The sequence below is a fragment of the Sturnira hondurensis genome, unplaced genomic scaffold (genome assembly GCF_014824575.4).
Source record: "Sturnira hondurensis isolate 20B ecotype Veracruz unplaced genomic scaffold, ASM1482457v3 Scaffold0022566, whole genome shotgun sequence".
NCBI classification, from domain to species: domain Eukaryota; kingdom Metazoa; phylum Chordata; class Mammalia; order Chiroptera; family Phyllostomidae; genus Sturnira; species Sturnira hondurensis.
The window spans coordinates 4797159-4814139 of NW_028095197.1; the positions used below are offsets into that span (position 1 = coordinate 4797159).

The 16981-nt window shown below is 44.0% G+C and overlaps 1 protein-coding gene across 1 annotated transcript in view; it reads right to left on the reverse strand.

Moving 5' to 3' along the window:
• RIGI (RNA sensor RIG-I) overlaps nt 1-16981 on the reverse strand; it is a 44696-nt gene that overhangs the window by 5817 nt on the left and 21898 nt on the right. The window contains exons 11-16 of the mRNA XM_037035746.1: nt 14249-14406; nt 12750-12885; nt 11861-12009; nt 9631-9721; nt 6749-6919; nt 5456-5607 (exon numbers count right to left, since the gene is read on the reverse strand). Coding sequence (XP_036891641.1) covers nt 5456-5607; nt 6749-6919; nt 9631-9721; nt 11861-12009; nt 12750-12885; nt 14249-14406 — 857 coding nt within the window. The remainder of the gene's footprint in view (nt 1-5455; nt 5608-6748; nt 6920-9630; nt 9722-11860; nt 12010-12749; nt 12886-14248; nt 14407-16981) is intronic.

The following is a 16981-nucleotide window of genomic DNA, read 5'->3' on the forward strand; positions in this document are numbered from 1 at the left end:
AATTTGTTCACCAGCGGAACTTCCTGAAAAGAATGTCAAGAGGAAGATCTCTAAACAGAAGGAAATGATAAAAGAAGGAATCTTAAAACATCACAAATGAAGAAAGAACATGGGGATTTCCACACTGTCAGCTGTAAAAGGTCTGCCCTGTCTCACCTGTTTGTGGCTCGACTCTCTTTTATCAGATGGTGTTTTACCAGGGCTCCAGGTAGAACCAGACAGCCCAGGTGCAAACCCTGCTCCTACCAGCTGTGTGATGTGGAGCAAGTGCCTCAGTTTCCTCAAATACAAAATGGGAACAACTATAGCATCTGCTCTGTGGACTGTTGGGAGGTGACATGTGTGAAGGACCACCTGGCACAAGCTAAATGCTCATCAGGGTTACCCTCGGTTTATCAGGCTAGACGTGCTAAAAACCATGAAAACGTTAATGACAACATTTTGTACTTCAGTGTTGGGTCAGGGCAATCTCCATTCATCACTTACCTTTTCAGAAATATTATAGCCATGTTTATGTATTTTCTGTACAAACTCTGAAACCATGTCATCACATTGGAAACATACTTTGATTCTGGGTTGCGATAAACCTCTAAGTGAATTTGGAGCGAATGCACACCTTTAAAATATTCAGCCATTCCATTCAAGAGCAGAGCATTTCTTTTCTTTTGTCTTAACTTACCTCATACATCTCAGTAAAGGTTTAATAGTCACCATCATTCATGCTCCAAACATTTGTGGTTAGGCCAGCAGGCCAGCAGATTAAACAGGTGAGCTCTGCCCGCTCTGCCCCTAACCAACGGTGTGATTTACTGCTACTGAAGCTCTTCATGCCGCAGTCCCCCTCCTATAAAATGATGTCATAAGAGACTCTACTGCAGGGCCTGGTGGAGGTGGATAACACATGTTCTGAACGTGAGTTACAATTACTGTCGTCGCTGTGAATGGGAATCTCCCTCTCCTTCACATCTTCTAACTAATCACTCATCATTCCTAAAAAATGCATTGATTCCTAAAGCTCTTCAAATTTAAATAAAGTCTGACTTCAATAAATAAATTTAGGGCTGGAATGTAGGAGAACAATCAAAATATGATTTCCTAAACCCTACTCCCAATTCTTTCACCTGAAATTATCTTCGCTGTTTTTGTGAAAAGAAAGAATGTTTACGGCCTCATATTTTCTTTTTTTATGAAGATTTCATGTATTTATTTTTAGAGACAGGGGAAGGGAGAGAGAAAGAGAAGGGAGAGAAACACTGATGTGAAGATGACGTATCAAATGGTTGCCTCTCGGGCGCCCCCTACTGGGGACCTGGCCTGCAGCTCAGGCAAGTGCCCTGATGGGGAATTGAACTGGCGGCCTTTTGGTTACAGGACGATGCCCAACCCACTGAGCTATACCAGTCAGGGCTATGCCTCCTTTTTTCAACTCAACGTTTCACTGCTGTAAAACTGTTGCATTATGTGTACTTATTTCCATTTCCATTGCCATTATTTCCTTTAGATAAATTTCTAGAAGAGAAATTCCTGGGTTACATGGTACACATTTCCCTTGAACAATTTTAATGTCCTTTTCCCACAAATGGATCTAGTCACTACTTAGGGCAGACTCAGGGTGGGGAGAATGTGACAGGAATGAGGGTAAAAATATAAACTTGCCCTTTGGGCATCCGGTTTTTTAAAAGTCACTTAAATCTAATGATATTAAATTATGTACTAAAGTTCATTTAAATACTCATAACCCCAAATATTTTATTTTTAAATCTTTATTATATTTTATGATCCCAAATATGTTCAATGTTACTACAGGTAATAAATCCCAGTAACTTAAAACTATTACAGCTGCACTTAAAACTAATTCAATAACTGGATAAAGAGGCTCAACCATCACCACGAATTAACCTGTACAGCACACTGCCTCTCCCCTCCACCTGTGATAGGAGAAGCAGCCCAATCCTGTGCACTGAGGCGGAAAAGAGCAAAACATGAAACCCTGACCTTGGGCTGCCATGCGTACAAGTCATGCTGGAAGGTCTTTTATCAAAATGAACTTCATTTTACCCCACATCTCATTCTCTACTCTATGAGGAAGGAAAGTGGGCTTCCTCATTTTGAATTCAAATTAGAAAGAACTGTGAAAAATACCCTTTATACCTTATTTCTCTAGAATGAAATACTCCCAAATTCTGAAGCTTCCCTCACAGAAACCAGTCCTTGGATATGCCCGGACCATCCATATGTCAAAACGGCTGCAGAGTAACCAGGGATCCCCCAGGACCACCATGCTCTGAGGCAGGCAGGCCAGCCACGGCAGCAACCAACAGTGCAGCTGTGGGGCTGGGGAAGAAAGCACACACCCTCCACCTCCACCCACCCGTTGACTGCCCTAAAGAGCACCAAACTCCTCCCCTCTCTCCTGTAGAGCTCTTTCTCCCATTGAACCCCTCCCAATACACAGGGGCCACAGGGCTCACATCCAATATCCGAGCCCTTCTCTAAACGACACAGAGAGGGGTCTCACCCCCCAAAACATTATTACTTTTAGTTTTGATAGGAGACTCAAGACTTGGAAAATTTTAGCTTAAGGTAAAAAGTTTTAAGTCTAGCAAGTAAAGTGTATGTTGAAGCTTTTGTTTCAGAAACGACAGATAAGGCCTGTCCTGGCTCAGGGGGGAAAAGAGCGGACTTCCTTGAGCACTGCTAGAGATCACCGCCTGGGGACAAGTGGAGGCATCTGGGCCTTTGTGTTCCAGGGAGAGACAGACAACCACCACCCCTGGGAACAGCTAGCCAGCCTCGACAGGAATGCTGCAGCTTAAATCACTTAATCCTCCCTGAATCTCAAAGCCCTCACCTTGTTTACTCCCTGGTATAAAAAGTCTGGCCTAGAGAGACAAGGCAAAATGGTCTGTTAGGGTGCGAACCCACCATCTTCTCAGATCACTGGCCATCTGAGTAAAGCACACATAAAGATTCAATCGCTGTCACTGCTTATTGGATTTGGTAGTGACAGGCAGCCCAAACGCCGGTGTCTTTTCCAGTTACAGTTTTAAGAGTATAAGATTGTCCCTCCCTTATTACACTTCTACTAAACCTCTGAAGGCAAAGCCTTCCTCTTTCAATGGAGCAGCTGGTCATCTATGACAGGACAGGACATCTAATGCCAGGTCCCTGAGCTCCTAGCGGCCACAGAATGACTCCCAGTTGCACTTGTCCAGATTCCCTCTCATTCTTTACCATCTCTGCTAATTTTCTTTTTCTTTTCAAATTTTTAATTATTGATTTTAGAGAGAGAGAGTAAGGGAGAGAGAAACATTGATTTGTTGTTCCACCTACTTATGTATTCACTGCTTGATTCTTGTGCGTACCCAGACCGAAGATCAAACCCACGCCTTGGTGTATCGGGACAACACTCTAACCAACTGAGCTGCCTGGCCAGTATACGGAACTGTTCTGTGTGGCATAGAATGTAGCTCAGCTCCCACTTGGAAAGGCCAGTGGGAAGTGAGGTTCTGGCACATGGGAGCCATGCCCATGGGTAGGTTCTTCCGAGGGGAATCAGGCCGGCTTTGTACCTGGCTGCTATGAGACTTGTTTTCACTAAAACTCCCTCACCCTAGATGAGGCACAAGGGCTTACTGCAACTTCCTAAAGTCTGTGCTAAACCTCCCAAGTATGGAGTGTAACCAGTCCAACCACTTTTCCCCTTGGTCTGCAATATCCTTATCTTTGAAGTAATTAGCAACATTCTTTCCTTTGTGATTTGTAAAAGGTAATCACCTACAGCAAAACCGTGAATAGTAAATGAGGACCATCCTCAATGTAATGTACCCAGAAAAGCAATAAAAGCCTGTCCAGGCAGGGGCCAGGGCCCTCTCTCACAGAAAAGAGAGCGGCTATGCTGTCCCTTTTCCCCACAGGACTTTTGTAGTCCGTGTGTATTTGTACGTCGCTGCCATGACACACAGATCCTGCCAGCCAGGATCCGTATCAGGCCAGGGCACCATTTTCTCTCTGTAGGTGTTAGGAGAATCCCAAATGCTATTCAATAGCCTAATTCAACAGATAAATATCCCGTTTTCTCCCACTCCACTACTTGAGCTGGTGTGCTGGCTACAGAAGACTATCTATGCCCGGTCCTGCCTCCATCTCCCTCAGTCAACCTTTACTCCATTGTTCTGCCACATATGAGTCTGAAAGTAAGTAGCTTGTCAATCTGTGGAGCAGATAAATATTATTCCACAGGTACTAACACTAATATGGTTTTAAGGCCTTTATTGGCAATATCCCGATGTCTTATAAGCTTGGTGAAAATTCCCTATCCCTCAGTAAAATTAAAGAGGAACTAAAGAATTTCCCTACAATTCTTCTCACTGAAAATATGGAAGAGGTGTTTTCAAATATCTTGGTCTCCAAACTTTATGAAGAAGCATTTTTTAAAATGAGTAAACACTGACATAAAATTATACTTTTTGCCAAAATAATAGTTAATTTTCTTTACATCACTGTTTCTCAGTACTTTTTGATCATTGAGATTATGACTTTAAATTGTGGACACTGTGGAGTTGCTGTCCTGAATTGGAAGGTTCATCTTCATCTTCATGAAAAGCGTGCCTCACACCCATGTCCAAAACGACTCGTTTTTTGATTATTTATTTTATACCAACACTGTGCTAAGCAATGCATACATCTCATTTCACTCCCCAAACTTCCCTGTGAGTTTAGTGCCGTTATTTCTCCAACTTTACAAATGAGGGAACTGATGATTTAAGACAGAGTGACAACCTGAACTCACTCACAAGTGGCAGAACTGGAACTGGGACCACTGACTGTTACAGCTGTCCTCTGGCCCTACAGTGTTTGATGCTCCCAGAGATTCTGAGATGGAAATCTCTGCAAAGCCTGGAGAAAGTGTGGGTGTGCATGCACGTGTGTGTCTTGATTTCCCCTCATCTTGTTCTATGTGTCGGAGGCGTAAAGGACAGTACATTAAAATGAAGGTTACCACCAAGAGGCTGAACTCAACAGTGTGCCACTCCAAAGGACACATTGTTGTCCATGCCCACAGTCAGGCATTCCGACCTGGGCACAACACAATGGGAGCTCATCTCTGAGGACTCTGGATGTTAGAGATCTGAGGATAAATAAGGTCAAGAATGGCCGTGTCTCGCAGGATTTGGGTGTTATCCTCAAGATAAACTGTCAAGAGCAATCCTAGCTCAGTTTTCCTTTTATGTAAAAAACTCCCCACAACTTTAGGTATTAGCATTAATAGAATATATTTAATCTCACTGAGACTTAAAAGCAGAATAAATCTGAGGTTCGCTGCAGGACAAATGTTTAAGCTCACACTTACTGTTCTAAGGCAACACTCAGCCATCTGATGCAACATGCTCACATTCCCCCTTTCTCACTGATGGGCAGATTCTGAAAGAGCGGCACAGACAGAAAGACTTACCTTTTTTTTAAATACTGCTTCATCCCATGTCTGAAGGCTTAAAATGGAGTTATTCATCATTTTTTCTTTGCACATGTTCATTTTTTCTTTTTCAATTACATCAGCATTACTAGTCAGAAGGAAGCACTTGCTACCTCTTGCTCTTCCTCTGCCTGTCAGAAAATAAGTATTTCATTTGGTGTCTTTAACTTACAACACTGGTAAATCTAAGAACCGGTAAGCAAAGAGAAAGGGGTATTCCTAAAATTCAACCCTGGTGCACTGGATCCCGCTTTGCAGGTAAGCTGAGCTGTCAGAGCGCAGACTTGGGTGCAGGTAGGCACCTGCGCACTGAACATGCCCGTGAGCTAGGAGCCGGCCTCAGACTGGCTTCCTTGGAGTCTCCGCACTGCTGTGTGATCAGAGAGCCCCACCATCAGAAACACTGTTTTACAGGCAATCTAGCATGAACCCTCCGGATGCCACAGAGGGCTCCAGGCTGAATAGCAGAGATGCTCACTCGGCAGCCTCCCAGGAAATGGGGAGATAAGCTAGGTTCACACCCTCCAGAATCAGGTGGGAAATAGTAAGTGCTGAAAGACAGGTGTAAAGAGCTACGATGGCCAAAAGAGAGATGACTGACAGCCAGGGGAATTCGGGACAGGTGATGTGGAGGGAGAGGGAGAGGTAAAACGAAGATCATTGGTAGCAGTACGTGAGCAATTCCTTCTACAAGGAAAAAATCGTGACGTCAGGTTGGGGAACAAGGTTGGAAAGGTACGTGGCTGCTCGATTAGAAATCTGCGTAACATCCAGAAAACCGGGGAGGCGCTGGAGTTTCTGCACAGGGAAGTGACATGCTCAGAGCCGCTTTCCCAGAAAAGTAATGTGGCAGCCGTTGTTACAGAAACCGGAAAAAGGAAGTCTAGTTAGGAGCCTGTCTAGTTCAAGTGGGACGGAAGAGCCCCTTGAATACAGAGGGCCCGGCAGCAGCACAGGCACAACCGGGAAAGGCCCGCGAGATGACTGTCAGGGCCTCGGTCCAAGCGAGACCATCCTTCCGTGAACACGTTGGTCAGTGTTGGTCAAGTGTGCATTTTCCTTCGTGAACAGGAATTAAAACAGTGGACGAAACTGTAGCCACCCCGTCCTGACCAAATAAGCCACCTTTACAGCAGTGATACCACAGCACATGCACAGTACCATTGGTCTCACACACGAGTGTGACCCAGTAAAGAAGGCCAGAGCGGCAGATACACTCACATATCAGACAAACTGGCAGCCACTGAATAAAGCCACTAACACTGCTCTCACCTCTGGTCTGGATCATCTTGATGACATTGCCCACATACTCGTACAGGATGACCAGGTTGCACTGCGCAATGTCAATGCCTTCATCTGCCACTGAGGTGGCGATCAGGATCTTGTTGTCTCCGTGGGTTCTGAATGCGTCCAGTACGCACTTCTGCGCTGGGAGGGTCATTCCTGTGGCCGAGTCGGAGGGCAAAACATAACTCACCAAGGAGGGAGTTTCACCCTTGAAAAAATAGCTATCGAGAATGGGATTCTTACTACATGCCAGGCTCTGTGTAAGTGCTTTATATTCGTGATCTCACAGCAGCCCTGGGCAGTGGGGCCTATTCCCGTCATTGCTGCAGGGAGGAGATTTAGTGTGGTGACAACTTGGACTTGGCTCCAAGACTGCCTGGGTTCAGATCCCAGTCTCGGCGCTTACTAGCTGTGTGGCTTTAGTCGTGTTGTCTCAAAACAAATACTGATTTTTTTTTGCAAAAATAAATAGTAGCGCCTCTGCATGTACACAGGAGTTCACAGCTAACGAAACAGTTCCATTTACTTACTCACTGGAACTGCACAAAGCCCTTTTAAATTGATGTGGCCAGTGTTATGGTTCCCCTTTATGGATGAAGACCTTGAGCTTTTGGAAGTCTGGTAAACTGACGGACTAGCTCACAGCGGAGCCAGGTCTTGAATTTTCAAGTCTAGGGAGCTAATAGTGTGCAGTTCTCAGCTGCCGATATAGTGAGAGGAGAAAGAATTTCAGAGATCATCACTTCAGAGTTCATGGAATTTATAAAAGCTCTATTTTTTTCTAGTACATTGGCTGTCAAAATCTTGAGATATATTTTGTGAAGACCAAACTAACTTCTTTTCACTATCCCCTAAACAGTGAGCATGCCCAAGACAGACACCATACTTCATTCATTTCTGCATACTTCATTAATTTCTGAACTTCTTCATCCATTTGTTCATCAAACATTTACTCAGCATTATGGTTTATCAAATAAGGGCACAATGGTCAAAGGCCCACTTTCACCTACAAGGAACTCGCAGATGGAGGGAGAGGGATGTCACAGGAAGCTATGATCCCATGCGACGGCCAGTGGGATGGAGGCAGGACAGGGTGCTGGGGGAGCGGGGGGAGGGGTGCGGGGGTGGGGCTTGGCAGAAGGACAATGACTGGCACAGAGTAAACTCTAAATAAATGTGGATGGGTGGGTGAATAAATTAAGAAACCNTTTTTCTAGTACATTGGCTGTCAAAATCTTGAGATATATTTTGTGAAGACCAAACTAACTTCTTTTCACTATCCCCTAAACAGTGAGCATGCCCAAGACAGACACCATACTTCATTCATTTCTGCATACTTCATTAATTTCTGAACTTCTTCATCCATTTGTTCATCAAACATTTACTCAGCATTATGGTTTATCAAATAAGGGCACAATGGTCAAAGGCCCACTTTCACCTACAAGGAGCTCGCAGCTGGAGGGAGAGGGATGTCACAGGAAGCTATGATCCCATGCGACGGCCAGTGGGATGGAGGCAGGACAGGGTGCTGGGGGAGCGGGGGGAGGGGTGCGGGGGCGGGGCTTGGCAGAGGGACAATGACTGGCACAGAGTAAACTCTAAATAAATGTGGATGGGTGGGTGAATAAATTAAAAAAACCAATGAGAGAGTGTTTTCTGAAGCTGACTTGTGGGGTAATAACAAAGTTGGAAAATCAGATTGCAGTCTCACCGGAGTCAGGTGGCTGAGGACGTTGAACTCCAACCACAACAGTGTGGTTTTGGACTGCATATGGCAGGCCAGATTTTCAAAATAAGAATTTGCTCTTTAGATCCACGAAATTTAAAATGTGTATAAGGGGGAAGTTCAAATGATGACTGAGGACTGACAAAGTGGGAACTGCTTATTAGAAACCACAGTAACTAGGAGGAACAGAGTGAGGACCTGAAGCGTCGGGGGCACAGCCACGAGACTGTCAGGTCGGGGCTGGCCGCCTGGGCTCCTCCTGGATGAGAACAGAGGCGGCCTTACATCCTCTGACCACCTTGTTAGATTTCAAGATTGTCTGCTTGGACTATTTCTTCTTTAATACTTTATTTATTTATAGACAGAGGGGAAGGGAGGGAGAAAGAGAGGGAGAGAAACATCAATGTGTGGTTGCCTCTCTCATGCTCCCTCCTGGGGACCTGGCCCACAACCCAGGCATGTGCCCTGACAGGGAATCGAACCAGAGACCCTTTGGTTTGCAGGCCATACCAGCTGGGGCTGCTTGGACTACTTTTTAAATTATAAAATGTATAATACACACAAAAGCATCTACAGTTTAAAGAACAATAAAATAGAAACAGATCATTTCTATTTCCAGTTAATCTACTGGTTGAGCAAAAGAGTGACCTGCTCACTCAAAGTATTTTTTTAACGTATTGCTCAAACAATACGTTAACAAAATACTTTGGTTTTGTCTGCAGGACATATGGAAGGAGATGTAATCAAAGTTCCTCATCAGTTGACACTAAGTTAGATAGGGGTTTCACCCTTGGTGGGCCTGACCTAATCCAGTGGGCCCTTCAAAAGAAAGCTTTGGAGTTTCCTGAGCTCAGAGACTCCAAACAGCTCATGCCTATGGGGTCCCAACCTGCTGCTGACCACCTGCCCTTCGGACTTAAACCTTGCTTTGCCAGTCCAATGGTATATCCCAATTCCTTGTAATAAATCCCTGTGTGTGTATACACACATATGTATGTATATACATATGCATATAGGTACATATATATAATCTTCTACTAGTTTTGCTTCTTTTGTTGAACCCTGACTGATACCAGCATTAATAAAAAAATTGAATACATTATATATAGTTACATATCGTTCATATACCATATATAAATACCTATGTTCTGCTTTGTTTTGGCACGTCCAGTCAATATGCCAGGTTTTAGAAAGCTGAGTGTAGAATGTTCCTCAATCCATTTCTTTAAAGCCTGAAAATGAAAGGCAGTTTTCAGCTGGGCATTATTTGTATTTCATTTGTATTAATTCAATACTGAAATAGATGCAAGAAGAAATAGATGCAAGAAAAATAGATGCAATAAGTTAGTATACAGACAATTTTCAGACTGATAAACCTAAGAAAAAAAGCTTCCTGGAACTGAATTATTTACATGCAATATTTACATGCAATAATTTTGTACCATAAAGGTATAAATCTTTGTGATCTCATACAGTTTAATCACTAAGATTTTTTTTAAGTGAGAAAAGCAAAGTTTAGAAGAGTGCGTATATATATAGAACTGAGAAGTGAGTTTATTAGCAAGATCTGAGGACACAAGATCAACATACAGAAAGCAGCTGTATTTCCACATACTGGCAACAAAAAACTAAAAGGACCATTTACAGCTGCATTAAAAAGCAATACTTAGGTACAAATCTAACAAAAGATGTGCAGAATCTGTTTGCTAAAAGCAACAAAACACTGGTGGAGGCGCAGAAACACTGAGGGGAAACACTGGTAGGTGCCCTCTAAGGCAGCCAACCCTCCAGGATCTGTGCCCCTGTCTTCAGATCCTCACGTCCCTTCCCCTCAGGCGTGAACTGAACTTACTGACTGGCTCCTAATTAATAAAATATGACACACAGGATGAGATACCGCTTCCACGCTGAAGTTATTGAATGGCTATGACCCCCATCCCAGGCACTCTTTCCCAGTCTCCCTTGATCACTCAGTCTCGGGGAAGCCGGCGGCCCTGCCATACCGCAGCCCTGTGGAGAGGCCCCACAAGTGAGCGCAGAAGCACGCGCGAGGCCTGCCAACAGCCAGCCCAGTGAGGCGGGGGGTCCAGCCTTGAGGTGACTGCAGCCAAACACCTTGGCTACAGCCGAGTGAGAGACCCTGAGCCAGAAACACCCAGTTGTTTCCAGCTTCTGGATTCATAGATATTGTAAGATACTAGATGTCTTTGTTTCCAGTCACTAAGTTTGGGGCAATTTGTTATCAGTGAGAGATAGCTAATACAGAAGCCCTATATAAATGAACAGATATACTATGGTCAGGAATTAGAAGGTTCAGTCGTATTAAGATGTCATTTCTGCCCAATTTTGTTTACAGATTCAATGCAAGCCCAAAAGAAATCCCAGTAGACTTTTTCATAGATGTGAACAAGCTGATTCTAAAATATAAATGGAAAGGCAAAGGAAGATACCTAAAACAATGTTAAAAAAGAGAGAAAGTTAGAGAACTCATATTAGTTGATCTTAATAGTTACTATAAAGCTACAGCAGTCAAGACAGAGGGGGATGAGTGAAAGACTAGATGTATATATTAATGGAACAGAATAAAGAACCCAGAGATAGATGCAAAAAATACAGTCAACTGATTTTTGAAAAAGTTACCAAGGCGATTAAGTGGAGGGAGAACAGTGTTCCCCACACGCAGGGCGACTGGAACAGCAGGATGTCCACACACAGCAAAGGGGAAAAAGCACCTTAACCCACACCTCAAAGCGGATTGTAGACCTAACTGCAAACTGTAAAACCATAAACCTCCTACAAGATAACCCAGAGAAAGTCTTTGGGATCATGGGTGAGCAAAGTGCCCTTAGGGACCAAAAGCACAATCCACAGGAAGAAAAAATCGATTGACTGGGCTTCATCCAAAGTTACACTGTCGATCGGTCAAGAGAGTCCTAAGAGAATGAGAACACCAGAACAAAAAATTGCAAGTCACATTCCCGATGGAGGATGTTTTCGTGAGACTACAAGAATGCTTCAAAACTCAGCAGGAGCATGATAAACAATCCAACTATACCCAGTTTTGAAATGGGCAAAAGGTGTGAACAGACACTTGACCAAAGAAGTTATATGGATGGCTAATAAATACATGAAAAATGTTAAAACGGTATTAGTCATTAGTCAAATGCAAATTAAAATTCTAGTGAGATATCACTACATACCCAGAGAATGGCTAAAATGTTTTACATTGATGAAAAGAATCAAAAATGCATAAAGGTACCAAGACACCATTACAAACTATAGAGTGATTACAACAGTGAAGTGAAGAAAGAACAATCTTTTCAACAACGTGGTGCTAAGTCATTTGTTATCTGCAAGGAGAAGAGGCTCACATCCACAAGTGCTCTGGTTTTCACAAAGAGAATGGTCCTCGTCTCCGGGTTTAAGTGGTACTCCTCTTGCAAGATGTAGCAGAGGTCCATGAGTTTAGGGTTCTCGTTGCTGGGATCCATGGAAATGCTCTCTAGTTCTTGCAGCTTTTCTGCAAAAGAAGAATGTTTTTATAAATGACTTATAAATTCTAAAACTCTAGAACACACTGTGACTTTCAGCTATCGTTCAGGTAATCTCTCAATCTTTGACCAGAGTTTTATAAATGATAACTACCAATTTAAGGCATACATTAAATTCACTAATATGATGCATTTTCCCCCGAGAGGTGGTTAGCAGTCCATCACTGGGTTACTCACATGTGTAGTAAATACTTCCGTAGAGTCTCCCCAAAATTATTAACTGTAATTACCTTTGGGGGAAAAATTGGGGGAGAGGGAAAAGGAAGATTTGCTATTCATTTCGTATCTTCCTATATTTTTCTTAATATGAGGGATGTGGGACTGAGCCAGTTTGGTTTTCTTCTTTACACAGAAGTATATATAAATTATAGTATTTTAAATATCATTAGAATATTTTTTGCATTTTATAAACCTTTATAAAATCACTAAAATTAAAATATGCTACTATCAATTAACTATTTCTATGGAATGCATCCTTTGCAAATCCTACAATTTTTCCTTCTTCAAATCTGGAAATATAGTCCAACTGTAGATTCTCTCCCTAAGTATCAGACTTCACTGAAGCTTCACAGTCCTGCCATCTATGATATCCTCGTAAGCCTAGGACAAGCCTGTGAGCAACACCACATGCTAAGTATAACACCACACAATTATGTGGCCACTAGAGTCACCAGGCCCCATGGCTCCCTCCAATGGGAACACTACCCACCTTCAAATCTCCGAGTGAGATCCTGCTCAATCTCATCAAATCCTGACGCTCGGACATTACGGAAGAAGTCTTTCAAGTAATCCAGAGCATCTTTTGTCCGAGCATGCTCATGGATAATGAGAGCATCGTTAAATTTCTGTGCAAAATGAAAACTTGGTTTCAACATATTTCTAATGTCTTAACACATTTGCCATACTTAAGTTCAATTTGCGGTAACTTGGCATGGAATTAATTTGAAGAATAAACTTTTCTCAGATCTATTCCAACTTAGGGTTTCTTTTTTTTTAAGATTTTATTTTTAGAGATAGGGAAGGGAGGGATAAAGAGAGGGAGAGAAACATCAATGTGTGATTGCCTCTCGTGGGCCCCTCACCAGGGACCTGGCCCACAACCCAGGCATGTGCCCCCCTGGGAATCGAACTTTTTGGTTTAGAGTCTGCCACGCAGTCCATGCAGCCACACCAGCCAGGGCCCGACTTAGTTTTCTAAAATGAACAGTCCCTAGTGGTACTTAGTAAAATCACGGGTTCACATACTCTTTGGAAAAAAATCTCAATTAACTAGAATCATTAACTAATTAGGGTCACTTTGAATTCTAGAGTTCTACCTTGGAAAAGAAAGAAAATTACATGAAAAACGCATGCCAAGATTAAAACACACACACACACAGAGAAAGCAAAACAGCTTCCATATCAACCTGCCTCATAATTCAGACATTCAATTTAATCTTTTTATACATCAAAAGCATCACTGAATTGCAATTGCACCTGTTTATAATGACAGCACTGAGCCCTGGCTGATGTGGCTCAGTGGACTGAGCACCAGCCTGTGAACTGGGGGACCACGGGTTCAATTCCCAGTCAGGGTGTATGTCTGGGTTATGGGCCAGGTCCCCAGTAGGGGGCACATGAGAGGCAACCGCACATTGATGTTTCTCTCCCTCTTTTTCACCCTCCCTTTCTCTAAAAATAAATGAATAAAATGTTTTGGTTTTAAGTGACAGCACTGACCACCTACACCAAATACTCAGTTAAATTCATTAAAATGCTATAAATGCAGACTGAGTGTGTTCTAAAACACCTGCCTCTTCCTTGTGTGCATGTGGCTTTATCGAGGATGAGAAAGCGTGTTCCGGGATAAGGTGACAGGCACCCTCACTGAAGTCACCAGTCGCGTGCCTACAGTAATGTTTCCTCATCCCCCACCTTTTTCTAGTCATGTCGGTCACGTCAGTCATGGGCACGCTGGAGACACAGCACAGAGCTGTGTTTCTGTCCTGTGGGCTCTAGTGTTAAGTTTCAGAAAGCAGACAAAGAAGATGCTGAATGGGACAACTTTTGTAGTTTGCTTCATAAGAACCTTCTGGAAAATTCCTAAGTGAGCTGCTGGGAACAGGATGAAAAGCTGACGTTCCCTCAGCTGCCACAGCACAGCTCCCAGTAGGGCTACACCTATAATGCGCCCCCCCCCACCCCCGCCCCGCCAAAGAAGCAACGTACCCGCAAATGGGAAGTGTACAGAAACAGCGCTTTGCAAACCCTGCTCTCTCTGTCTCTGTCCCGCAGCCGCAGCACCACGCACTTCTTCTGAACGGCAACGATCCACTGTTCGTATTTCTGTGTTCCAAAACGCCTGTTTTGGATTTGAGATAAGCTTTCTGGAAAGAAAAAGTTTTCCATTGATTGCGCCATAATGTCAGTCATTTAAGGTTCTAAGCGTGCCATACCCTCTAATTTCCTTTCCTACTCTCTGTGCACAGAATGGTGCACAGCCCCCTAAAACAGCCCTGGCTCTATGCAAGGTGCTGGGGATAAAAGGATGGGGAGATGCAGCCCTGATCTCAAGAGGTTCCGTCTGTGAGTTCCTCTGGGAAGAGTTTCCTGGGGCTTCTCAGGAACAGCTCACTACAGCAAAAGTCACAGGCGAGAGTTATATTTCTGGGTTAAAATGCTCCTCTTTTTTTGATAAAAAGGAACAAAGGAGGCTGCCCAGACAAGTGGCATTGACATGCTGCTCCTTCCTGCCCCAAATTCAAGGCCAGCAGTAAACTAAATGAGTCGGCAAGCATTTATTGAACTTGGGCAGGCATTTAAAAAAAGCTAAGTTGAGGACAGGAGGAATATGGGAAATCTCTGTACATTCTGCTCAATCTTTCTGTAAACCTAAAACTGGTCTAAAAAATAAAGTCTGTCAAAAAAATAAGCTAAACGATCTGGAAACGAGAAGTTAGCTGGGGAAAAGGTGGAGGTAGGCAGTAGAGTGGAATGGGTAAGAAAGGAGAAACCCACGTCTCCCCACCCCTGCCCCTCCCCCCACCCAGACAGGTTACAATGTTCCCGGGTGATACCACGGATTCCTAAGTGTTCTCTCCACATCTCGATGTACTGCCTCCAATCCTTCCTCACCCAGCAGTTAGAGGGAGTTTCCAAAATAAAGATGAGAACCTATGCTACCCCACTGCTCCAGAGCCTTTATTAGATTCCTCTGGACAAACTCCCACCCCAGCTCACAGCGGCGATCCAGCCCAGCCATCTTCTGATCCCCACCTCTAGACGGGCCCCTCCCTGCATTTTACAGGATTAATGTGAGTCCCCGCACTCTCCCTACCCTCCTGGCCTTCATACTTGCTGTCCCCTCTGCTGGCAACATCCCTATCCTACCACCCATCCACCCACCCCATCCCCTGCTGCTGCTTTATTTTCATCACTTACTAACTGTTATACAGGGCAGGGGCTGTGTCGGGGGCCACATTATATTCCCATTACCTAGCACACTACCAACACTGAATGAGGGAACAAGTGAATGACATGTTCAAGGACCGGCTACATCAAAGGAGAGGAAAGTGAAACTGGAAAGGTAAGTAGAACCAGATTGCGCCGGGGGTACTCAGACTGTCAAGTTAGAGACTTAGAGGGCCCTGCCTGTACAGCAAAGGGATCCAAGCAGGACACTGACATGATAACACTGGTCCTTCAGGAAGACTAATCAGGCAACGGGGAGAGCGTGTTGGGATGGATGGAAAAGAGAGTGAGTGTGGGCAAACCAGCTAGAAGGCTATTAGAATGTCTTAAATCAAGTGGTAAAAGAAAGAAATGCAAAAATAAGCATAAGAGAAGGCAAGACACCATGAGATATCTTGTAGACACTAGAAATACAGTATTTCCAAAACTCTCAACTCCCCTCCTACCTGGCCAAAGTGGCTCCTAGTTCTGGAGAACCAGTACAACCCACTGGTATATACACAGCTGCCCAAGCGAGAAGCCAGCGGTGGGGAGGGGGGGGGTGTTCCAGCCCCTTCCCTCTCTCACCCAATTCCCAGCAGCCACTAAATCGGAACACTTCCTGTTTGCAGTACCTTGCACAATCCTTCTCCCTTCACAAACCCATCTCAACAACCTCTGGCCCTCTTCCTTCACTGGTATCCTTATCACATCACTAATCAGTTTAAAATCTTCAGTTGCTGCCCATTGCTTATAGGATAAAATTCCCTCAGTTTGGCCTACCAGGCCCTTCCCCGCCTGCCCACTGCTGCCCCCTTTAGTCTCACTCCTTTCTACCACTCACATGTTCAATTATCATGAAATGCTCGCAGTTCCTAAAAGTCACTGTGCTCTCTCTTCCCTCCATGCCTAATGCCTTTCAGACCTCACTTAGTCATCTCTCCTTTACTTCGCTGACTTCGGGCTCTATCCCAGGAAGCCTTCCCTACAGCCCAGCCCAGCTCCTGCGTGCTCCCATGGTGCCCACCGTGTACCCCTGCCCTGTCCCAGGGAAGCTTCTCATGTCTGACTCCCATTGTGTGACTGTCAGCTTCCCAAGGGCCTTGAACTTTGCTCTTTCCATCGCTGAGCACAATACCGGACACAACAAATCTCTGGGGAATGAGGGCATGGATAAAAAGAACAGAATGTGACGACTTCATGAGAGCCTCAAAAGAGGAAAGGTCAAAGGTCCCTTCTAGGTTTTAATGAGCCATCATGGGGAATGGTGGTTTCATTCACATAAAAGGGAAGTCAGGACAGAAAGCTAATTTGGAAGGTCAGAAAAAGCAATAAGTTGACTTAATATAATATTTTCAGCTGTGTGTCCTATATTTATTTTGGATTTGGAAAAAAAAGCAAGAGAAAATAAAGAAGAACTTAGAAGGTTCTCGAATAACCTATAATCAAGAAAGTCAACAACCCTCTGGGTTGGTTTTTTTTTTTATATCACCCTATGATTATGATGTTGGC